The sequence below is a fragment of the Cetorhinus maximus genome, chromosome 2, assembly GCF_964194155.1.
Source record: "Cetorhinus maximus chromosome 2, sCetMax3.hap1.1, whole genome shotgun sequence".
Taxonomy (NCBI): Eukaryota; Metazoa; Chordata; class Chondrichthyes; order Lamniformes; family Cetorhinidae; genus Cetorhinus; species Cetorhinus maximus.
This window is the reverse complement of record NC_135880.1, coordinates 101,128,453-101,154,275: the sequence shown is the minus strand read 5'-3', so window position 1 is coordinate 101,154,275 and position 25,823 is coordinate 101,128,453. Positions and strand designations below refer to the sequence as shown.

The 25,823-nt window shown below is 46.3% G+C and overlaps 1 protein-coding gene across 6 annotated transcripts in view; it reads right to left on the bottom strand.

Annotated features, from left to right (window-relative positions):
- Positions 1-25,823, bottom strand: part of LOC144696310 (transducin-like enhancer protein 4) — a 213,037-nt gene that overhangs the window by 30,392 nt on the left and 156,822 nt on the right. For all 6 annotated transcript variants that reach the window (XM_078567535.1, XM_078567547.1, XM_078567540.1 and 3 more), the window contains 2 exons: positions 9,247-9,366; positions 8,075-8,128 (listed from right to left, as the gene is read on the bottom strand). In XM_078567535.1, the coding sequence (XP_078423661.1) occupies positions 8,075-8,128; positions 9,247-9,366 (174 nt within the window). The remainder of the gene's footprint in view (positions 1-8,074; positions 8,129-9,246; positions 9,367-25,823) is intronic.

The window sequence follows — 25,823 nt, the reverse complement described above, 5'->3', positions numbered from 1 at the left end:
CCTGGTCCCCTGCAGTCCTCCGACTGCTGGCTCCATGGGCACTCTCTGTCTCTGCCAGCTCCTCCAGCGACTGTGAAGTGCCCTTGCCACTGTGTCCCGGGACACTGGCCGATGTTTGAAGCCCCACTGAGTTGCTAGTATCTGCGCTGGTGCCTGCCTGGCAGAGATGGTGTGACGCTGATGAGACTTCAGGCCCCTCAGATGTGAGAGGGGGCCTCTGCTGCTCCTCCTCCCGGCCCTGCTCTGATGATGCTGAAAGGAAGAACAAGGACAGTGGATTAGTTAACGTGGAGACAATGTCAATGTGTATCCCTGTCCCTTGGATCATTATGCACTCATCCTTCCATAACCAATGGTCAAGCCATGTTGCAAAATTAAATCAATTAACATCCTGCGCTGCTATGGCTGTTGGGAGAACAATGCTGACCTCACTGCTGGGTATAAATACTTGGCCATGGCACCCCAGCCTCACCGAGACCAGTGGACCTTGGCGCATGGCGCCTCTCCAGATCCAGGGCCACCTCCTCGAAGCAGCTAAGAATGGCGATCTGCGCCTGCCCGCCACCAGTCCTTGCACGCTCTGCCGCATTATGAGAATTCTTCTCCTGAAAACGAGAGAAGACCATTGATTAGCGAAAATTGCACATGGACTCTCTTCACGCATGGCCCACCCCCAACTAGAGTGGGACATATCAGGGCTCCAGAGCCTCCTCACCCCGCTGCTGCTGAACACTCACACAAAAATGCTAAGCCTAGTCCACAACCCCCCACCCTGCCTTGGACACATGCTGCCTACATCACATTAGGCACCACACGGTGTATCCTTCCATAGCAAGGAGGCGCAAGCACGTGGAGCGCAGAGGGCAGCAGATGTTTCATTGCCATATCACCGTGAAGCTCCCCTCCCAGCATGTCATCACCCTGACTTGGACATGTCCTGGAGTTCAAATACAGTGCCTAGGTGCAGCTCCTCCAGGTTGCCCCAAACCTGTCATGTGGGACTCAGTGTAATACATGCTGCCGGGGCAATACACATCTCTTCATCGCCCTCTCAAGCTGACCTCAGGATGGGCAGTATCTGCTTGCCCACCCAGCAAAGGACAAATGCCGTCAATGACTCAATGCAGTCCCTACACTCAGACTTGGGGGAGTGGGGTGGGTGGGCAGCAGGGTGGGGGTGGGGGGGGTGGTAAGCTGACCTGCTGCGTTATATGACCAGTGCCAACATGGAACTCACCCTGCCAAAGCGCAACAAGTCGTTGATGCGTTTGCGGCACTGGATCCAGGTGCGCCGCACCACATCATGGGAGCTTACCACCTCTGCCACCTCCTCCTAGGCACGTTTCGTCATGTGGGGGAGGCCTCCTCCTCCCATCCTGGGGAACCAGCACCTCCCACTGTGCTGCCACCTCCTCGAGGAGGGCAGAAAGGCAGTCATCTGAGAAACAAGGGGCACACTGGTCCCCCGCCCTATTCTCCAGCCTGGTCTGTCCCGCTGCCCTACCCTCCAGCCTCGCCTGCTCTGCTGGCCTACCCTCCGGACTGGCCTGCTCACCAGGAGCCCTCTGGTGACCCCTTCCACTTGCCATTGTGAGCAGCTTTGCAAAGGCTGCCAGCGCTTCAGATAAACAGGCCGCCGAGTCGGCATTGGACCCGATGGACAATGCACTCCTGCTGCTGCCCGCCCACTCCTGCTATCCTCGGGAGTCGGGCATTACACTAGGCGGGCCTTAATTGGCCCGCCCACGTAAAATAGTGGTGCAGACCTGATCGCTGCCCGCGCCTGCCCCCCCGCCAAACAGAAAATTCAACCCTGAGTTTTTTGAGGATGTAACTAGTAGGATGGATAAAGGAGACCCAGTAAATGTGGTATTCTTGAATTTCGAGAAGGCATTCAGTAAGGTGCTACACAAAAAGTTAATATGCAAGATAGGGGCTCATGGAATGGGGGATAGTATATTAGCACAGATGGGGATAAGTTAACAAACAAGAAACAAAGATTAGGGATAAATTGAGCATTTTCAAGTTGCCAGGCTATGACTATTGGAGTGCCGCAAGGATCAGTCCTGGGGCCTCAGCTGTTTACAATCTATATTAATGACTTAGACAAAGAGACCGAGGGTACTGTATCCAAGCTAGCTGACGATATAAAGTTAGGCGCGAATGTAAGCTGTGGGGAGGACACAAGGGGGCTGCAAAGCAATATTGACAGGTTGAATGAGTGGGTAATAAAGTACAGATGGAGAATAATGTGGTAAAGCATGAGGTTAATCATTTTAACAATAAGAATAGAAAAACATAATTTTTTTTAATAGGCATTAAACTTTTAATTGTTAACATTCAGAGAGACTTGGGTGTAGACATATACAGAAAGTTCGCATCCAAATACAGCAACAGTACCAATTAGGAAGGCAAATCCCATGTTGGTCTTTTTTGCAAAGGGCCTGGAGTACAAGAACAAGGAAGTTCTACTACAATTGTACATGGTTTTGGTGAAATCACACCTGGAAAACTGTGTGCAGTTTTGGTCTCCATATCTGAGGAAGGATATAACTGCAATGGAGGCGGTACAGTGAGCGTTCACCAAATTGGTTCCTGGGATGAGAGGGTTGTCCTATGATGAGAGGTTGAGTAAATTGGGCCGATTTGAATGAGAGGTGACCTCATTGAAACATACAAGATTCTGAAGGGCTTGACAGGGTAAACACTGAAAGGCTGTTTCCCTCGGCACTGGAGAACCGAGAACATGGGGGCTCAACCTCAAAGAAGGGGTTGTCCATTTAGGGCTGAGATGAAGAGAAACTTCTTCGCTCAAGAGAGTTGTGAATCTTTCGAATTCTGTAGCCCAGAGAGTTGTAGATGCTCCATCATTGGGTAAATTCAAGGCTGAGATGGACAGATTTTTCGTCTCTCAGGGAATCAAGAGATATGGGAGCAGGAAAGAAAGTGGAACTGAAGCAGAAGATCATCCACGATGGCACTGAATGGTAGAGCAGGCTCAAGAGACCTTAGGATGTACTTCTGCTCCTAACTCTTGCGTTCTTGTGAGCAACAAGAAACAAGTGTCAGCATATGTTCATATCAAGATGCTGTGTGGTCTTAGGGGTGAATTACGCTGCTTTGCCTTTATTAATGGTAGATATTGCAAGGGAGGAAGATGCTGTCAACGTGACCATGGATGAGTTGCTGCAGTGCATCCTGTAGATTGTACATACTACAGCTATAGGATGCCCATAATTGAGGGGCAGGTATTGAGCTTGATCAAGCAAACTCCTCTGTCCAGGAAAATGTTCAACTTCTCAAGTAGTAAATAGCTTACAAGAAAATGATGTTGGTGAATGGTGCTGTACCAAGGAATTGCCACTGAACAACTTCACACCTGATCTTGTGTTGAAGGAAAGCTCATTAATGAAATAGCTGAAGATGTTTGAACCAAAAAATATTTTCACTGAAGAACTCCTGCACTCATGGTACACGACTGCAATGGTTGAGCTCTGACAGCCACATCACCTTCCTTTGCAAGGAGTAGGGTTCTAACCAGGGTAAGGTTTTCCATTTGATCCTCATTGACCTCAGCTTTGGTACAGCATTTTGCTGCCATACTTGGTTGGCTGCAGCCTTGACATTGAGGGCAGCTATCTTCATTTTCCCCACAACCTTCAGTTTTGACATCTGGATCAAGGTTGAGATTTGGCAGAACAAATCAACTGGCTGTGAGCAGGTTACTGGGGAATAGGTGTTGTAATGGTTCTACTGTTAACTTCTCCAACACTTTATCAATGATTGAAAAAAAAGGCTGATATGGTAGTAATTGGTCAGATTAGATTTATAGTTTTTTAATTAAGGATAGGGGATACCTAGGCTCCCACATTGTCAAGCAGGTGCCTGTGTTATAACTATATTAGAACAACCTGGCTAGGGAAGCAGCTAGTTCTGGTGCATAAGTCTTAAGCAGTTCATCCAGGTTGTTGTTAAGACTATAAATTTCATCTCAGGGTTCTGAAGAAAGCTGTAATTGAACAATATTCCAGTTGCATACAATATTAAAAGAGGGCTGGTTAGTTCAGTTGGCTTGATGGCTAGCATGTGTTTCAGAATGATGCCAACAGTGGGGGGCTTGATTCCCGTTCAGCTGAGATATTGTTGGGATCTGCCTCCTCACCCCAACCTGAGAGTAGAAGGCAATGGCAAACCACCACTGATAAGAAAATGACTCAGGATGAAGAGTCAGCAGATAATAAGCCAAGGACCTGCCTTTGGGCAGGACACACGAGTGAATTAATAAAACAGCAGGAAAATTAAATTTGTTCAGAATCTGAGTCAGAAAGTTGTGGGTTTAAACCCCAATTGAACTGAGGTGATAATCTAGGATGACACCTCAGTGCAGTACTGACAGTGTTACATTTTAGAAGTGCTGCTTTTTGGAAAAGATGCTAAATCGAGGCCTTACCTGCCTGCTTAGGTGGATACATATATTTTAAAAATCGCATTGCACTGCCTCAATCAACATCTACAAAAGTAGAGTAGCTGGTTATTTATCTCTTTGCTGTCTGTGGCATCTTGCTGTGCATCAACTGACTGTCACAAATGTGTGCAAAACAACAACTTGCATTTATATATCACCTTTAACATAGTAAAATGCCCCAATTATGGCTTCTTACATATTTTGCATTTTAATCACTCTACCATTTAATCACTCCTTGAAAAACAATTGGAAGAACACATAAACCTTGGTAGATTGTAGAGGTTGGGGGGAGATTACAGAGATAGAGAAGGGCAAATCCATAGAAGGGTTTGAAAACAAGGATGAGTATTTTAAAGTTAAAGCATTGGTATTCAATGTAAATCAGCAAGCACAGGGATGATGGATGAATGAGATTTGGTGCACGTTAGGATACAGGCAGTAGAGTTTTGGATGAGTTCAAGTATACGCAGATGGAAGATGGAAGACTGGCTGGGAGAACACTGGAACAATCAAATCTAGAGGTCTTGAGGTGATAAAGGCATAGATGAGTGTTTTAGCTGTAGATCAGCTGAGGAAGGGGTGCAGTCGGGTGATTTTTGGCTGGGGACGTAAAAACTTTTTAGTAATGCTAGTTATTTTCTTTCTTTAGTAGAGATCTGACACAAAGAGACCTCTAATTGAAAGTATGATTATATAAAATGTTTTAGGAAATTTAAATGCAGGTTTGAAAACTCTGAACTTTGTGTGAGCCACCATAAAATCACATACAATCTAAACCATAATGGGTTTTACTCTACTCACATTGCCCAGATAAAGGTTCCACAGAATTTTTTCCTGATTCTCAAAATGTTATCAAATGATCCCAGGATACTCCAGTGTTCTGAAGTTAAACAAAGGTAACTACATAGGCATGGGGGCAGATTTAGCCCTAGTGGACTGGGCAGGAAGACTACAAGGTAAGACAGTTGATGAACAGTGGCAGATATTTAAGGAGATATTCAATTCCTCCCAAGTAAAATATATTCCAATGAGGAAGAAAGATGGTAAGAGGGGGAAAAAGCATCCATGGCTAAGCAAGGAAGTTAAAGATAACTTAAAGGCAAAAACTAAGGCATACCAAATTGCAAAGGTCACTGCCAGGCTGGAAGATTGGGAAACTTTTAAAGATCAACAAAGGGTTACTAAAAAGATGATAAAAAGAGCAAAAGTAAATTATGAAAGAAAACTAGCGCAAAATGTAAAAACTGATAGCAAAAGCTTCTACAAGTATATAAAAGGAAAGAGTGTAGCTAAAATGAATGTTGGTCCTTTGGAGGATGAGACTGGGGAGTTAATAGTGGGGAACACAGAAATGGCAGAGACGCTTAATCAATATTTTGCCTCAGTTTTCATGGTGGAGGACACTAGTACCACTCCAATAGTAACAGGTAGTGCAGAGAGTATAGGGAAGGAGGAGCTTAGAACAATCACCATCACTAGAGAAAAAGTACTGAGCAAACTATTGAGATTAAAGGGTGACAAGTCCCCAGGACCTGATGGCCTACATCCCAGGGTCTTAAAGGAAGTGGCAGCGGAGATAGTGGATGCATTGGCTATAATATTCCAAAATTCCCTGGATTCTGGAAAGGTTCCAGTGGATTGGAAAAATGCTAATATAATTCCATTATTCAAAAAGGGGGGGAGGCAGGAAGTAGGAAACTATAGACCAGTTAGTTTAATGTCTGTTGTTGGGAAATTGTTGGAATCCATTATTAAGGAAGTAGTAATGGGGCATTTGGAAAGTCAAAATGCAATCCATCAGAGTCAGTTATGAAAAGTAAATCGTGTTTGACTAATTTGCTAGAGTTCTTTGAAAATGTGACAAGCAAAATGGATAATGGGGATCCTGTAGACGTAGTATATCTGGACTTCCAGAAGGCCTTTGATAAGGTGCCGCACAAAAGATTAATACACAAGATAACATCACACGGAGTTAGGGGTAATATATTAGCTTGAGTAGAGGATTGGCTAACCAACAGAAAGTAGAGAGTCGGGATAAATGGATCTTTTTCTGGATGGCAAGCTGTAACTAACGGGGTGCCACAGGGCCCCAACTATTTACAATCTATATGACTGGGATTCAGGGATAGAAGGTACTTTAGCTAAATTTGCAGATGGCACCAAAATAGGTGGGAAAGTAAGTTGCAACAAAGAAATATGAAATTTACAAATGGATATGGACAGGTTAGGTGAATGGGCCAAAATTTGGCAGATGGAGTTTAACGTGGATAAGTGTGAGGTTATCCATTTTGGTTGGAAGAATAAAAAGGCGACTTATTATTTAAATAGAGAGAAACTTCAGAATGCTTCAGTGCAGAGGGATCTGGGTGTCCTCGTGCATGAACCGCTGATAGCTAGTCTGCAGGTACAGCAGGTAATAAGGAAGACAAATGGAATTTTGGCATCTATTGCTAAAGGAATAGAGTATAAAAATAGGGAAGTGTTGTTGCAACTGTACAAGGCATTGGTGAGACTGCACCTGGAGTACTGTGCACAGTTTTGGTCCTCCTACTTGAGGAAGGATGTAGTTGCATTGGAGGCGTTTCAGAGGAGGTTCACTAGATTGATTCCAGAGATGAGGGGCTTGTCTTATGAGGAGAGATTGAGCAGTTTAGGCCTATACTCACTAGAGTTTAGAAGGATGAGAGGAGATCTAATTGAGGTATATAAGATGCTAAAGGGGATAGACAAAGTAGATGTGGAGCAGATGTTTCCCCTTGTGGGGCATTCAAGAGCGAGAGGCCATAGTTTTAGGCTAAGGGGTGGTAGATTTAGATCAGAGATGAGGAGGAATTACTTTTCTCAAAGGACTGTGAATCTGTGGAATTCACTACCTCAGAGTGCAGTGGATGCCAGGGTGCTGAATAAATTTATGGAGGAGATAGATAGATTTTTAATTAGTAATGGGTTGAAAGGGAGAGGGCAGGAAATTGGGGTTGAGGCCGAAATGAGATCAGCCATGATCGTATTGAATGGCAGGGCAGGCTCAAGGGGCTGAATTGCCTACTCCTGCTCTCAGTTCTTATGTTCTTCTCTGACCTCATGACTTAATTCAGTCCTGGTACATTGTTCTTCACAGATAATGTTTCACTCCTTATATGATCAACATCGGAATTGTCGTTTCTCATGCAATATTTGGCCATCTCAACCTGTATTCAATTCCATTCTGAACCATATACGTTATACAGTTCTTTTTATGCCCAGCATATTATTGCCCTGTAATCACTCCCTGGTATGCACTTTTTCTTTATATTTACAGATAAGCACAAGCAATATATAGACATTTTGTGGTGGCTCACACAAAGTTCAGTGTTTTCAAACTTGCATTTACATTTCCTAAAACATTTTAGCTAATCATATTTTCACTTAGAGGCCTCTTCATGTCAGGTTTCTACTTTGATGGCCACTTAATTAACTAAGTTAGATTCTAGGAGCCTCAACCGATACTTGATTGAAAGAACAATGAGCCAAGAAAAGCTCTGTGGTACAATATTAATGGAAAGCCCATGTTCATTGCCAACACCAAGCAAATCATTGCTTTCAACATTCTTAAAACAAACCACTACAAACCTCATTGGAGACATCCACCACCAAGTTGTCATCACTCTTCTCTCCATCGCTATCCTAAATATGTATATAAATAAATAATACATTTTATAAGATCTGATGAATACACATTAACTTCAACTGAATTCAGACACCTGCTTAATAATATAATATATTATAGTGATCGAGTTGTCAACCAGTGCAATGTTAAGAGTTAGTTACATAACAATAGATGTTTTAGAGCAGTTTAATCAGTGATACAGCAGTCTCCATTGTGGCCAGACTAGACTGTTACAATACAAATCAGAAAGCTTACAGAGTGAGAAACTGAATGCACAGGTTAAATGCTAGTCTTTACTTTGGTAGGATCCTTACAGCCAGGAGAAGGGAATTTTTTCCTGGGTCAAATTTATTTGGCCACTCTCAAACCAGTCCCAAGTTCATGTGGTCCCACATGACAGAACCACAACATGGGGGCGAAAAATACACTATTTGTAATGTGGAATGTTCCTCAGAGCTTCAAGTTGAGTCATGGGACATTGAAGAAGAAGAAGGAGCTTCATTTTATATCTGACTAAACTGGGCACACGATCGATGTATATAATGCGTGATTGAAATTGAATATATAAGATCAGCAACCTAGCAAGAGGAGTTATGTCTGGTGCAGTGAGGGCAACTGTGCTTCTTCACTTTGCATTGTAGTAGCACCCTTTCTCCAACCCACTGTTTTGAGACCAAGGTGTTTATAGATCAAATACACAACAACAGTCTAACAAGAGGTATCTGACTAGCAGCTCAGAACTCCTGATCTAATGCCTCAGAGGGCTGTAATGTGACATAGAAAGGAAGTGGCACACTTTGAGAGTGTTTTTGCATTTTCCTAGGTAACGTTGATGCTAATGATCACTCTTTTCTTCTCACATTAATAATTCAGCACATAACTCCTCACTTTCAGAAAGGCTCCATCTACTACTAGATAGCCTATTGAAACAACCCTATTACTTTGGCAAAAGAACTTCGCCTTGTTTCGTCTTTTTCCCCACTCAAGCAGATGTTTTCAAAAGCTGAAAAGTGGAATTCATTAGAATACAGGGGGTGAGGGAATATAATTTACAGACAATTGTGAATAATTCAAGGTTTACTTACAGTTAAATAAAAAATATGATGACATGCCCATTATTTTGATTATTACTCACATAGCGGTTTGCTAAATCCTTATCATCAGTCTTTTGCTTCTTACTATCTGTGGAGTAGTCATTTGAGTTTCTGTGCTTCTCTGCAGCTCTGAAACTGGCTGACGGTGACACTGAGGAACTCTGAAATGACAAGCATCAGACTATACTGTATTCACTTGGAGGTTTATATATATATATATGAAAATCTAGCCTGTAGTACCTTTTCAAGTCTCCTAAAAACCTATCAAAGTAATTATATTTTACATAGTGTTACCTTAATGAAATTGCATAATGCAACCACTCCAATCTGTGTAGATTCAGATTTGATACATAATGATGTAGTAAGATATCGAGTGTCTTGTCACATTAACTCCATAAGCTCATCCAAACCTTTTCTGTCTGCACCAAGCTCTATTCACCCATCACTGTTGTCCTCCCTGATCTACATTGGCTCCCAGGCGCCTCACAGTTAAGCACCTCACAATTAAAATTCTCATCCTTCTGTTTAAATCCCTCCATGGTCTTTCTCAATCCCATCTCTGTAACACAAATTTGCACAAAGGTAGCTGGAGACTGAGGCCGGAATTTCCTGACCTTGTTGGCGCATGCATCATGGTGGGCCGGGTGGGGGGGAACAATATGGCAATAAGGCCAAAAGTCAGTTTTACACCGTCGTAAAACCAGTTTGCGATCGACCGCTTCCTTCCGCCGCACATCGGGAATGTTGTTTTAATACATTTGCATCTAATTATGTGCCCTGCTCGCTGGAATCATCCCCCCGCGTCAAGTCGCTTTTTCCCGACTGGCTTTCAGTGTGGTAGTGCGGGGTCAGACCGGGGGGCAGAGGCGACACAGACAGGCAGAAGGAAATACTCAAGCGCATGTTGGGGGGGGGGGGGACGGAAGGGGTGAGGGAAGCAGCCATGCACTTGGAAAAGCTTGTCAAAAGTGAGCATTCTTCTGCAGCTGAGACTGCTCAGCTGCAGCTCCATTGACATGCTTGGAGTTGGGCCTCTGAAGCTTTTCTGCCCACTCAAGCAATGCAAAAGCATGAAAGTGCTACCAAACACTCCATGACTTTTCAGCCCTCAGGCACAGCCTGCAAATTAATATGTGTTTTAGCAGGCAGCAGAGCAATTGGCCAACTGGCCAAGTTGTACAATCTCCTTGTGAAAGGTGGCCATGGTGCAGTCACTGGTGGAGACGCTCTCAATCCCTTGCTACGTCTTTGTTTTGGTGTGGACAGGTATCCATCATGGTTCAAGCTAACAGTGCACCCATGCAGTGCAGATTAGGACAATATCTGCGCTTGAGCTGAGAGCACAACATGCAGTCCAGTGGCCGAAGTTGCTGCCAATCAGTCAAGTGGAGTGGGGCGGAGGTGAACGGGGTTTTGGACAGCCAATGAGCATACTACACACAGGCCATCCAAGTTGTGGCCAGACCTCTTCTGTGTGTGTGAAGGGGCTTTCAGGATCAACAAGAGAGGTTCTTAGGGCAGAATTTATTGCCTGTCGGACGGGCTGTGCGGGAGTGGGCACGGGCAGGCGTGGACCTGATCGCTGCCCACGATTGGGTCTGCGCTGCCATTTTACACGGGCGGGCTAATTAAAGCCCGCCCAGCGTGAATCGCGGCTCCCGAGGACAGTGGGAGCGGGCAGTGGCGGTGGGACTGCAATGACTGCCGGGTCCAATGGCAACCTCGCGGCCTGTTTTTAAAAAGTTGCTGCAGCCTTTCAAAGGCTGTGAATCATGGCCAGTGGAAGGGCTCCCCAGAGCGCTGCTGGTGAGCAGGCAAGGCAGGAGGGTAGGGCAGGGGGGCACTGTGCCCTTCATTTTTGTGATGATTGCCTTGCTTCCCTCCTCGAGGAGGTGGTAGCACAGTGGGAGGTCCTCATACCACAGGATGGGAGGAGGAGGCCCCCCCACATGACCAAACATGCCTGGGAGGAGGTGGCGGAGGTGGTGAGCTCCCACGACGTGGTGCGGTGCACCTGGATCCAGTGTCACAAACGCTTCAATGACCTGTTGTGCTCAGGAAGGGTGAGTACCATGTTGGCATTGGTCACTTAACCCAGCAGGTACGCTTTCCCCAAGTTGCCCACCCCCCCCACCCCCGGCTGAGTGTAGTGACTGCATTGAATCATTGACGGCATGTGTCCTTCGCTGGGTGAACCAGCAGATATTGCCCATACCGAGGTCACCCTGAGAGGGTGGTGAAGAGATGGGTTCTGCCCCCGCAGCATGTGGTACACTGAGATCCACATTATAGTTTTGGAGGCAACCTGGAGGAGCTGCACCTAGGTGCAGTGCTGGAACTCCAGGACATGTCCAAGTCAGGGTGATGACATGCTGGGAGGGGAGCTTCAAGGTGGCGTGGCACCGATCGATCTGCTGCCCTCTGCACTCCATGTGCTTGCATCTCCTTGCTATGGAAGGTTAGACCGTGTGGTGCCTAACGTGATGTAGGCAGCATTTGGCCAAAGGGGTGGGGAGTGGGGGGGACAGGACAAGCATGTTTGTGTGAGTGTTCAGCAGCAGCAGGCTGAGGAGACACTGGAGACCTGCAATGTCCCACTCTGGTTGGGGTGGGCCGTCCGTGAAGAGAATCCAGGTACAATTAGCACTAATCAATGCTCTTCTTTCTTTTTCAGGAGAAGAAGGTACATAATGCCGCCGAGCGGGTGAGGACTGATGGAGGGCCAGCCCAGTTGGCAATTCTCAGCTGCTTCGAGCAGGAGTCCCTAGATTTGGAGAGGCACCATGTGCCCAGGTCCACCGGTGTCTGTGAGGCTAGGGCGCCACGGGCAGGTATATTTGCCCAGCAGTGAGGTCACCATTATTCTCCCAACAGCCATGGCAATGCTGAATGTTCTGTGATTGAAGTTGGCAACATGGCTTGACCATTGCTTATGGAAGTCCGGGGGACAGGGATGCACATTGACATTGTCTCCACGTTAACTGATCCAATGTCCTTGTTCTTCCTTTCAGCATCAGTGGAGCAGGGCCGGGAGGGGGTGCAGCAGGGGCCTCCTCTCACACCCGAGGGCCCTAAAGTCACAGACTCACCGGTGTCACACCATCTCTGCCAGGCAGGCACCAGCGCAGATTCTAGCAGCTCAGTGGGAATTAGAACATCGGCTAGTGTCCCGAGGCACAGCGGTGAGGGCACTTCACAATTGCTGGAGGAGCTGGCAGAGACAGAGAGTGCCCATGGCACCAGCAGTCAGAGGAATACAGCGGACCAGACACATGCTCAGTCGGTGCCTGATGATGTGCCTCTGGAGTCGTCCGCGACGCAGCAAATACAGGAAATGCAGCAGGGTGTGTGGGAGCATCTGCTGGAGATACATGAGGCTATGCTTGGCTTAGTGTCCATGGTGGAGGGGTCCACGCGAACTATTGCCGAAGCAATGAGCCACATATCCGAGTGCCATGCGTCCTCCATGGAGAGAGTGGCGGCTCTCGTGGAGAGGCTCCTCCAGGAGACCAATCAGGGCTTGCTGGGGATGCGCTTGGACTAGCGAGCCCTCACATTGGCATTGACCTCAGCTGCTCAGTGCCAATGTGGGAGATAGTCTGGGCACCACGTTTCCCAGCTAGTGCCCATCCATCCATGGTGAGCAGGAAGGTCTGAAGCGACCTCACATCAGCGCAGCAGCTGCCTGTCATCTCTGTGGGCTCCTCTCAGGGCGCTCCGGATGAGGGCGGCAGCTCCTCCGCCCCTCTGCCAGTGACCGTTGCATCCGAATGGGGAGATGCTAGCTGTGGGACTGGCAGGTCCCTCCCAGGCAGGGCCAGCACAGGCTCCATGGGCCAGAGGACAGCCGCCAAGGTCATCGATGCCAACAGGACAGCAGAGTCAGCAGGCTGTCTCAGGTGTCAATCCCAGTGAAGGGGCCGTACCAAGACGTAGCACCCATAAACGTAATCATAAGGCATCTTAGGCGCACCACGGGTTTATCACTGGTGCTTTTGTGTTGGCCCGCAATGAGGTCTTTATGAGTTGGTATGATTTTTAACACTTTTGTCATTTTGTTTTCTTAAGTTCCTTTGGTTGTAATATTAAATTCAGACATGTCACCATGGCTGAGGGTGCCTCCTTTCTTCTGCAGGTGGATGGTTTCCAAAAACGTCATGAGTGATTTGTGGGACATTCGGCTTTATTAGCAAGGCCCTTCGTTAATGTTCCTATCCAGGCAGATTTTGCACTTAGGTATCGAGTATGGAGCCTGCAGCCCAGGCTTGTACTGGAGGTCCGTCTGTGGTGTGCTAGCTGAAGGTTCTTTGGAGTAAAGCCTCCCGGGTGTCCCTGCCTCCCTGAAGTATGCCCGGGTCAGCGTCTACCCCCTCAGCATTTCCCTGTGCATGCTCATCCTCGGACACACTGCTGGGGTCATCGTCCACTGCCCTTTTCAGTGCAAGATTGTGGAGAGCGCAGCATGCAACCACTATCAGCGATACACGATCTGGGGGAGTACTGGAGTGCGCCCACTGAGCAATTCAGGCATCAGAAGCGCATCTTGAGAAGACCAGTGGCTCTCTCCACCACAGCCCTTGTGGAGGTGTGGTTCCTATTGTACCGCTGCTCAGCTTCTGTTCTTGGATGTCAGAGAGGCATCATGAGCCACCTTCTGAGGGGATAGCCCTTGTCACCCAGCAGCCATCCATCAAGTCGGGCTGGAGCACTGAAGAGCCCAGGCACCTGGGAGTGTCTGGGGATGTAGGCATTGTGGGAGCTGCCTGGGTACCTTGCACAGACTTGTAGAATCAGCATCCTGTGATCACACACTATCTGCACATTCATGGAGTGGAATCCCTTCCTGTTGATGAAGGCACCGGGCTCACCTTCTGGCGCCTTGATGGCCACATGTGTGCAGTCTATTGCACCCTGGACGCGGGGGAAGCCAGCAATGGCCACGAAGCCTCTGGCTCGCTGTGTCTGGCTTGTCTGGACCTAATGGTAGTGGATGAAGGTCAATGCACGCCTGAACAGAGCGTCTGTAACCTGCTTGACACAAGTGTGCACAGCAGATTGGGAGACATCACAAATATCACCCACCGATCCCTGGAAGGAGCCATAGGCATAGAAGTTGAGGGCAGCTGTGATCTTTAGAGCCAATGGCATCGGACGTCCACCCACACAGTTCATGGAGATCTCAGGCCCAATCATCTGACAGATATAGCTGACTGTCTCCCTTGAGAGACGGAGCCTCATTCGGCATTGCACCTCAGACATATTGAGGTAGCTGCTTCAATGCCAGTGTACCCTGGCAGTAGGATAGTGACGTCTTCTGCAGCCCCTTCCACCTTGGACTACCCCTTGGCCCTGCACCCATTGTGCCTGCGCCTGTCCTCCCAAAGGTGGCTGCCCTAGAGGCTGAATGTGCACTCCTGGCCTCCTCCCTCTTCTAGCCCTCCCTTCCTCCTCAGAGGAGGTACCTCCAGTGGAGAGTTCAGCTCCCATTCCCAGGCTAAGGGAAGGCTTCCTGAAACCTGCAGGCCCAATAAAGATTCCTCACTGCAGAGTACTGACCTGAAGATTGTGAGTCCAGACCAAGCAGCTGGCATGCTTTTTGAAGTATTGCAGATCACACAGGCAAGTATCAGTAACTTTGAAACGTCAACATTTGACAGTGCACACTCGCGATCCCACTGAGCTCTCTTATCCCACCTGTGGATGAGAGAGATGATATCCATGCACCGACCCGAAGATCGCACGGGTGCCGAAAAATCTTGGTGCCTCAAGGGCTTTAAGTGGCCAGTTAATTAATGGCAGGCGTGCATCGGAGATCACCGTGCGCCCGCCCAACAAAATATCACAATGGTGCGCGGTGATGCCGGGACACTCGCCCGACGTCACCGTGCGTCATTTAATGCGCAGGCATGTGGGCCCCCTTCCATGCCAACAGGAAAATTCTGGCCTCAGTATATCAATGCTAACCTACGCATCTCTCTCTCTTTGATCCTGCAGGAGGAAAAGATCAGGATCATGGAGCCTGGTGATTTAGCGGTGTGCCTCATGGCATAGAGACCAGAGAAGATGAAGAAGAGAGTAGTGGAGGCGCCTGGCTCGGCAAAGGGAGGAGCACCTCCCTCAAGACGCAGGGGCAGCAGGGCCTGCTGCGCACGCAGGTGAAGATCCACAGAGAGCTGTTGCTCGTAGGAGCCTCACTAGACCCAGGGTCCATAGACGGTGTCTCTCATTCCTGCAGATGACTGAGAACCAGTGTGTTCGAAGATTGATCATGTCTAGGTTACTTTGGTCTGAAGGTTACACACTGCACAGTGAAGAGGCATTCTTGGGAGTTTATTTACAATAATGAACATTAAGTACAAGCGATTAACACCCATGCCCACAGGCTGTGCAACTACAGCTTCTTAATCTTCCTAACCCTGCTGCTACGTCTTGGTGTCCCCCGACATCCACAGCAGAGGTGGAGGCAGCCTGCTGACTGCTACACCATGTCTGTGATGATCTGGTGGGCATCCTCTAGAGGGCTGAGAGTGGAGTGCCCCAGACTGCTTTCAGGTCCTGCTCTGTGACAGTGGTACCCTCCTTGTGAGCTGCCCCACAACCCTCTTGCATGACACTATTGGCGGCCAAATATGGCATCAGTGATGGAGTTCAGCCCACACAGCAGTGCAGGACCGATGTCCTGGACCAAGGTCTCCATGGCAGCCACCATGCTACCAGTGTTGACTTCGGTGTGTTAGCATGCTGGCACTATCACCTCAGACTCCTCCATCATGCCTCGCAATCTAAGGAACGCAGCGGACATCCCTTCCTGATGTTCCCAAGCTTGCCTTTGCAGCTCCAGCAACTAAGGTATGACTGAATCCAGTGGCTCATCATCTGACGCGGACTCAGCAGATTTCTGGCCCATAGCAGTCCTCCGAGCGCTGGAAGCCTGGGCAGTCCCTGCTGTCGATCAGCCAGTGCGATGTGCTCGCCAGATTGCGACCCCGAGGCTACTAGGTCCCACCGAGGTGTGTGTCTCTGCGCTGATGGAGGGTGTGGGCGTGCGCTGTGACGGGACTTCAATTAGGGTGTCATCAGATTCTTCTTCCGAGGTGTCTTCGGGACTTGAGTCGAGGGCCTGGCTCATGGATCCCCTTGGCTGCTTCCCAGATATGCCTCTGAAAGTAAGGAGGGATAATTTGTGCATGGCAGTGAACTGCAGAACAGGGGAACTGACTCGCAGCATGGTTGTCTAATGGATGTTGCATGGCTGAACCCTCACTTGGTTGAGCACTGCCAACCTCACTGTCAGCACAGGACCGGTCCAGATCTTGGCCTGTCAGCTGCATGACTCTATTTTCAAAGCCTGTGAGGATGTTGATGTCAGGCATTCTTTCACCAGTCTGCGACCTCTCCCTTTTGTTGTGTGCCAGCTTGACCTGCATGAATACAGATGGAGAGAGTGTAAGCAGGAAGCCTGCCAGGCCAGATGAAAAGGATGTCTGGCATGTGTGGGTGGTGAGAGGTGCCATGGACGAGATGAGGGCACGATCCACAGGGCAGATGAAGGTGTGTATGAGTGTGTGAATGGTGATGTCACTCGAATTAGCAGTGAGTGAGATCCCTCCGGATGTATAATGGGTTTGTGAGTGTTGGGAGTTGAGAGTCATGAGAAGAATGACTTACCCTGGTGAAACGGAGGAGAACATGCATCCTCTTTCGGCACTGGATAACTGTCCCCTTTTGCAGGGCATTGGCTCTGACCACCGTTGCCACCACCTCCCATGTTTGCTTGCTTGCTGGCCTTCGCCCTGAGCAGGGGTAGAGGACTTCACTGCGACCAGTAGGCACCCGAGGGAGGCGCCGCTAAATTTGGGGGCAGCATGTTTCCTCCCTTTGGCTGCCATGACTTTACACCAGCTTCCAATCCCTTAGAGAGAACTAGATCTGTGCAGGGGCCCCCTTTACTTATGGCACCCGGATTACGGCCTGAAGTGTCGGCGGAAGGTGAATTAGAGGTCTGGCGTGTTTCCTGGCAATGCATTCCTAGGCAGGATGTGCCAGGAATGGGTGGAATCTGTGTGAAAACCCGCCATTGCAGCTGGCGGGTAAAATGTTCTTTTTCCCACCCGCTACCGCACTTTGTGCAAATCTGGAACGATTCTGCACTGAGTACAGTGAGACCAAGTGCTTAAATCCAGGCATTTGGTAAATGATGGATTTTAAAGGTGGATTTTGAAATCTAGTCAAGTTTGCATTTAGCGTTTAAATTAGCTGTAACAGTAAATTGTAGAATTTTTTCAGTCTTAGTCAGTGTTAAACAAGCTCACTGCTGGAGGTAGCTGCAGTTAGTTTATCAGCTAACTAGCTAGAAATGGTTCCATAGCCAGCAGTGGCTGACTCAGCTCTCTGGAACCTGAGCTAGTACAAATACAGATGCACAAAGTAAGTCACACGAGGGTGGCAGCTGGAGACTGAGTATAGTGAGACCAAGTGCTTAAACCTGGGAATTCAGTGCAGTGGATGGAGAAGGTGCTATTTGCCTGTTTACAAAAAACTGAGGCAGCAAGATCTGAGAGTTGAAACCTGGAGGTATTAGAATGCATGTCGGCTATTGTTGAATTTTAAGATTTTTCACCCTCTAAACTGGGGCAGTAGCTTAAAATGGTGCTGGGGAGATATGGGTATTATATTATAGGTACTATATTAAATTTAGAGCATAATTAGTTAAACTCCTTAATATAAACAGAAATAATTGTTAAGTGATTTCTGAAACTTGAAGCCTAATTAGTTACATAAAAGCAAAACAAAGATGGCAGGGCAGGTGATGTATTGCAGATGCAGCATGTGGGTAAAGATGGATGCCTGGGTGATCCATAGCAACCACATCCAGAGCAAGTGTCTGCAGCTCGAGGAATTTTGGCTCAGAGTTGATGAGCTGCAGTCTGAACTGCGATATATCAGGAAGAAAGAAAGTTACCCAGACAATTTGCTCTAGGAGGCAGTCACACACCTTAAGCTAGGTACTTCAGATTTGGTCCGTGGTCAGGGACAGAAAGGTGTGACTGGAAGCCAGGCAAATATGGGGACCCAGAAGGTAACAATGGAGGTGTCACAGCCATTGCAATTGTCCAACAGGTTCGATGTTCTTGCAGCTTCTGTGGGTGAGAGAAGGGAGTGCAGGGAGGATGAGCAAACTCACCACAGCACAATGGTGCAGGGGGCCATTTGAGTGGGGGGAGCAAAAAGGAATGTAGTTGTACTAGGGGACAGTTTGGTTAGGGAATAGACACTGTTCTTTGCAGCCAAGAGTGTGAGTCCTGAAGGCTGTGTTGCCTGCCCATTGGCAGGGTTAAGGACATCTCATCATGGCTGGAGAGGAACTTGGAGTGGGAGGGGAAAGATCCAGTTGTCATGGTCCATGGAGGTACCAACGACATAGGTAAGACCAAGAAAGAGGTTCTGCTGAGAGAGTATGAGTAGCTAGGCTAAATTACCTGAGCCACAAGAAAATTGGAATAGGGTAAATAAGATCAGAGAGTTGAATGTATGGTTCAAAGATTGGTGTGGGAGAAATGGGTTTCAATTTATGGGGCACTGGCACCAGTGCTAGGGAAAGAGGGAGCTGTACCATTGGAATGGCCTCACCTGAATCTTGCTGGGACCAGTGTACTAATGAAACATGTAAGTAGGGTTGTAGAGAAGGCTTTAAACTAAATAGTGGCTGAGGGGGGAGGTTTCACTTGATGGGAGATTTGGAAAGTTGAAGAGAAAGGACAAGGCAGTAGTGCAGGGTAGTGATATGGGTAATGATAACCAGAGTGTGACAGGAAGGGGTAGAGCATTCAAACATGAGTGTACCAGCAAATAAATTCAGAGTAGGGAAATGGAGAAGGACAGAATTAAAACTTTATCTGAATGCATGCAGAATTTGTAACAGGGTGGATGAATTGACAGCACAAATAGAAATAAATGAGTATATGATAGCCAATACAGAGAGATGCGGCTGAATATTGTGTGGGTGCAAAAGGGTCACCCCCGCGCCACCCCCACCTCCCCACCTCCCAGAAGCAAAGTCAGCGTGGAGCTGACCAGCTCCACACCGGTCTGCCCCACAGCCATAATGCACTGTGGACAGGCTAAACAAGGGCCTTGTGGGACTTCCACCCCTCACTGCGGGGGAAATCCTGTCCTTGGAAGCTGCCGGCCAATTGGGTTGCAAGAGGAGGAGGAAGGCAGCCCATGGAGCCCTGGAAACAAGTAAGTCCGGGGTCTTGGGGAGGTCAGGGTGGGGTGCAGGGGTTGGAGTGGGGGAGGGGTAGGTTTAAGGTTGTGGGAAAGTAAGAAAGGGGGGTCTATCTTAGGGGGGGGGCACCCCCAATTGGCAAAGTGCAGCCCCCGAAAATAGAATCCCCACTTCTTTCCTGTCCTTTGAATAGGTTATTTTTAAAAATCGGGCTGCCTTCTCCTGCCTGACCGCCCACACCAACCGTTTTATGGCGTGGGCAGCTTTTTTATCAGGCTCAATTGGATTGGCAACAAGACTAATTGACCTTTGAATATTTATTTGAAAACGGCGGGTGGACTGCCAATTTCGGCACCTGCCCACCCCCCATATTATGGGAGTGGGCTCAGGGTGGGCGGATGGGAAGATGATGGGTGGGCAACCATCCTATTTTACGTGCTCGCTGGTGGCAGTGTGGAAAATGCAGCCCATGGGTGCAAAGTGACCACAGCTGTGACCCGAATATTCAAGGGTATTTGGCATTTTGGAAGGACAGGAAGAAACAAAAAGGAAGTGGGAAGCTCTGTTAATAAAGGATGAGATCGGTACAGTAGTGAGAAATGATCTTGGCTCGGAGGATCAAAATGGAGAATTAGATTGAATGGAGATGAGAAATAGCAAAGGAGAGAAGTCATTGGTGGGAACGGTTTATAGGTTCCCCTGACAGTAGCCACACGGTAGGATGGAGTATAAATCAAGAAACAATGGGGGTGTATAAAAACGGTACTGCAATAATTATGGGAGATTTTAACCTTCATATAGTTTGGACGAAATAAATTGGCACCGGTAGCCTGGGAGGTGAGTTCATAAAGTGTATTCAGGACAGTTTCTTAGAACAGTACATTCTGGAACCAAACAAGGGGCAGACTGTTTTCTACCTGGTGATGTGTAATGAGACAGGATTAATTAGTGACCTCATTGTAAATGATCCTCAAGAATAGAGTGGTCATAACATGATTGAATTTCACATTTAGTTTGAGGGTGAGAAATCTGGGTCTGAAACTAGCGTCTACTTAAATGTAGGAAAATACAATGGTCTGAAGACAGAGTTGGCTAAAGTGGAATGGGAGATTAGTTTAAATATAAGCCAGTAGAGAAGCAGTAGCAGGAATTTAAAGAGCTATTTCATACCTCTGAACAAAGATATACTTCACTGAGAAAGATAGACTCTACAAGAAGGATGCACTATCAGTGACTGACTAAGGGAATTGAGGATGGTCTCAAATTGAAAGACAAGGTGTACAATGCTGCAAAGATTAGTGGTAGGCCACAAAGTTGGGAAATTTTTAGAAACCAGCAAAAGATGACCAAAAATAAATAAAAAAGGAAAAATTGGTGTATGAGAGAAAATTGGCAAGAAATATAAAAACAGACAGTAAAAGCTTCTGCAAGTATAAAAAAAGGAAAAGAGTGGCTAAAGTAAGTCCTTAGAGGATGAGACTGCTGATTAATAATGGAAAACAAGGCATAGCAGAGACTTTGAACAAGTATTTTGTATTTGTCTTCACAGTAGAAGACACAAAAAGCATCCTAAGAATAGCAGAAAAGCAGGGGGCAAAAGGGAGGGAGGAACTCCCAACACTCACTATCATTACAGAAAAAGTACTAGGGAAACCAATGGGGACTAAGAGCTGAGATGTCCCCTGGGCCTGATGACCTGTATCGTAGGGTCTTAAAGGAAGTGGCTGCAGCGATAGTGGATGCATTGTTTGTAAATTTCCTAAATTCTCTAGATTCTGGAAAGGTCCCAGCAGATTAGAAAACTGCAATGTAACACCACTATTCAAGAAAGGGGAAAAGACAGTATGCAGGAAACTATAGGCCAGTCAGTCTAACATCGGTCATTGGGAAAATCCTAGAAGTGATTATTAAGGAGCTCATAGCAGGACATTTAGAAAAACATATTACAGAATCAACATGGTTTTGTGAAAGGGAAATTATATTTGACAAATTTATTAGCATTCTTTGAAGATGTGACAAGCAGGGTAGATAATGGGGAACCAGTAGATGTAGTGCACTTGGCTTTCCAAAAGGCATTTAATAAGGTGCCACATAAAAGGTAACTGCAGAAGATAAGCGCTTAAGGTTTTGGGGGAACTAGCTGCGCCCTTAGCCAAGCTATTCCAGTACAGCTACAACACTGGCATCTATCTGGCAATGTGGAAAACAGGTATGTCCTGTACACAAAAAGCAGGACAAATCCAACCTGGCCAATTACTGCCCCATCGGTCTACTCTTGATTATCAGCAAAATGATGGCAGGGTCATCGACAGTGCTATCAAGCGGCAATTACTCATCTATAACCTGCTCAAGGATGCTCAGTTTGGACTCCACCAGGGCCTTTCTGCTCCTGACCTCATTACTGCCTTAGTCCAAAGATGGATCAAAGAGCTGAACTCAAGAAGTGAGATGAGAGTGACTGTCTTTGACATCAAAGGCAGCATTTGACCAAGTGTGGCATCAAGCAGCCCTAGCAAAATAGGAGTCAATGGGAATCAGGGGGAAAACTCTCCACTGGTTGGAGTCAGACCTAGCAGAAAGGAAGTTGGTTGTGGTTGTTGGAGATCAATCACCTCAGTCCCAGAACATCATTGCAGGAGTTACTCAGGGTAGTGTCCTAGGCCCAACCATCTTCAGCTGCTTCATCCATGACCTTCCATCATAATGTCAGAAGTGGGGATGTTCGCGGATGATTGCATAATGTTCAACACCATTCACGGCTCCTCAGATACTGAAGCAGCCCATGTCCCTATGCAGCAACCTTTGAACAGCCCTCAAGCTTGGGCTGATGCGACAAGTAACATTCGCGCCACACAAGTGCCAGGCAGTGACCATCTCCAACAAGACAGAATCCAACCATCTCCCCTTTTCATTCAATGGCATTACCATCGTTGAATCCCCCACTATCAATATCCTGGGGGCTACCACTGACCAGAAATTGAACTGATCCGGCCATATAAGTACTGTGGCTACACAAGTAGGTTGGAGGTTGAGAATTCTGTGGAAAGTAACTCACCTCCTGACTCCCCCAAAGCTTGTCCACCATCCACACGGCACAAGTCAGGAGTGTGATGAAATACTTGCCTGGATGACTGCAGTTCCAACAACACTCAAGAAGCTTGACACCATCCAGAACAAAGCAGCCTGCTTGATTGGCATCTCATCCAGTACTTCGAGCACCAACTCCCTCCACCATTGACACACAGTGGCAGCAGTGTGTACCATCTACAAGGTGCACTGCAGCAACTCACCAAAGCTCCTTCGACAGCACCTTCTTGACCTCTACCATCTAGATAGAGGAGGGCAGCAGAAGCATGGGAACACCACCACCTGGAAGTTCCACTCGTGGCCACACACAATCCTCACTTGCCACACACAATCCTCACTTGGAACTATGTCGCAGTTCCTTCACTGTCACTGGGTCAAAGTCTTGGAACTCCCTTCCTCACAGCCCTGTGAGTGTGCCTACACCACAGGGACTGCAGCGGTTCAAGAAGGCGGCTCACCACCACCTTCTCAAGGGCGATGGGCAATAAAATGCTGGCCTAGCCAGCAACTCCCATGTCTCGTGAAAGAATTTTTAAAAATTAGTTAGCCAATCCACTATCCAAGCTAACAGGAAACAGAGTCAAGATAAATAGGGCATTTTCAGGCTGGCAAACTGTAAGTAGTGGAGTGCTACAGGTTCAGTGCTGGGGCCTCAACTATTTACAATCTATAGTAATAACTTGGATGAAGGGACTGGGTGTATTGTAGCCAAATTTGCTAATGATACAATGATAGGTAGGAGAGCAAGTTTTGAATAGGATACACAGAGTCTGCTAAGGCATATAGATAGGTTCAGTGAGTGGGCAAAAATTTGATAGAAGGAGTATAATGTGGGGAAATGTGAGGTCATCCACTTTGGCAGAAAAAGTAGAAAAACAGAATATTATTTAAATGGAGAGAGATTGCAGAACTCTGAGGTACAGAGGGATCTGGGTGTCCTAATATTTGAATCACAGAAAGTTAACATTCAGATACAGCAAGTAATTGAATGTTGGCCTTTATTGCTGGGGGGATGGAATATAAAAGTAGGGAAGCCTTGCTACAACAGGGAGCATTGGTGAGACCAACCTAGAGTACTGTGTACAGTTTTGATATTCTTACTTAAGGAGGGCTATACTTGCATTGGAAGTAGTTCAGAGAAGGTTCACTAGGCTGATTCTTGGGATGGAAGAGGCTACCTCATGAGGAAAGATTGAAGAGGTCTTCTGCAGAGAGCAGTGGATGCTGGGTCATTGAATATATGCAAGGCTGAGATAGACAGGTTTTTAATCAAAAAGGGAGTCAAGAGTTATGGGGTGGGCAAGAAAGTGGAGTTAAGTCCATAACCAGATCAGCCATGATCTTATTGCATGGTAGAGCATGCTCAGTGTGCTGAATGACCTACTCCTGTTCTCCTTTCTTATGATCTTATTAACCTCCTCCAACCCTACAATCCTCACCCCCAAACTCTATCTTCCTCTGACCCTGGATTATTTTGTAAACCACCACCCATGTCCCATTAATGGCAGCCTAGTCTTCTGCTGCAAGAAATGGACGCCCTATAATTCAATCAATAACCCCTCCATTTTTTGCTTCTTTTGAGAATTGAATGGCAACCTGCCTCTTTGACTGAAATGTTTGTTGGTTATCCTCTTAACAGACATTATCTTTGGCTCTGTGCTCGTTTTTGTTTTAAATCAATGCTTCTGTGAATACTTTTTAAAAAACATATCAAAGGTACTGCTTACATACAAGGTGCTATTGCATAAAAAGTGCATAACAGCAAAATCCAATGCACATAAATGCAGATACATGTTGAAAAGCCATATCATTCATTCTTCTAATTTTGTCATTCAGAACATTTGATGTAATCACTTTTCCATAAACTATTTACAGAGTTCATTCAGTTCCTTTTCTAATGACAAGGAAATTAGAATTTCTTTATTCAAGTTAATTTGCAAGGCAAATGGGACCATGAATTTGGCACAATTTTGAAAAATATTTAAATCATGACTGTTGAAATGGAGGCAATGAGCTATAGTCAGACATTGAGAAGTTATTCACAGCTATAAAATGAAGTTATTGTCTAAAATTTGCATATTATATACCTAAATTCTCCTCATTGCAGAAACGATTGTGGTAAACCTGATATTAGAATCACTTTGGTTTTGATTTCCAGGGCAAAGAATAGGCATGCAAATCTACAACAGTTTATTAACCTTCAACTACTAATTATTTGTAATAAACGGCCTTAGGGAAAGGAAATGGTTGCTCAGCAATGCATGGCACTAATTTGTTTTCAGATATAAAAACTAACTTTATTTCTATCAGGTAACCTGAATTATACTAATGTTTATAACATTGTGAATTACAATTCACAAAAAATCTCAATTTTATTTTTCTGCAATCAATATTCAACTTCCTAAGTCGACTGCGCGGGGATGAGAAGAAAAGTAATTGCTAGAGATGCTCAGGCTTGGATAGGGAAGAGTAGTCTCATTTGGTCTATGTTAAGTCACTGTATATCTAGAACAACTGCTTTCCACCTACACATTCCTTTCAGCTGCAGCCTTTGCAGAGAGACAAAACTGTCTTCAACCACTAAACAGAGAAAAAAAGCACACCTTGAACAACTCTACAGACATGCTTCACAATTCCGTGTTTATGCATTCTTGGTATTTCATGTATAAAACTTCTTTTATCTCAAGGTCCTCCCTGTTATTTTAACCTTTTGTTTGTTCTCATTTGTACCGCATAACTACTTCACAAAATAAGGTGAAGAACTATCTTTAACACAGGTCAATGTGAAATGCTGAATTCCCACAATTATCCATCCAGCTGTCAATACATGTTCGGACTGTACTTGTTGGGAACAGTGTCAACAGAAAGTAGAAACCCAATAGCTAGGTAGGTCAAAACTGTCAGCATAAACCCTTTTCAACAGGAAATGTAGCATTCTGTGTCTGTTGCTTCAATAAACATGCAGGACAATTTAGTTATACAGAGTGTTTAGTGGTTTGCATTCTTTGAACCATGAAGCAATGCCTTCTTGAAATTTTTCCTGTGGGCTGACTGCTTAAACTGAATACTGATGGACCACACAACATTGGTTTCTTGCTATAAACGCAGAGCATAAAAACAGGCCTGTGTCATTGGAAAACAATATTTCTGCCAATGAATAATAAAGCACAATGTGTTCATCACTCTGAAATTAGTTTTAAGCATACATTTACATGTAAAAGGTTGCTAATAAAATTATATGAAAATGAACTAAAGAATGAAACTCTTTTTAAGAGGCAAAGCGGTTAAAAGAAAAAATGATTT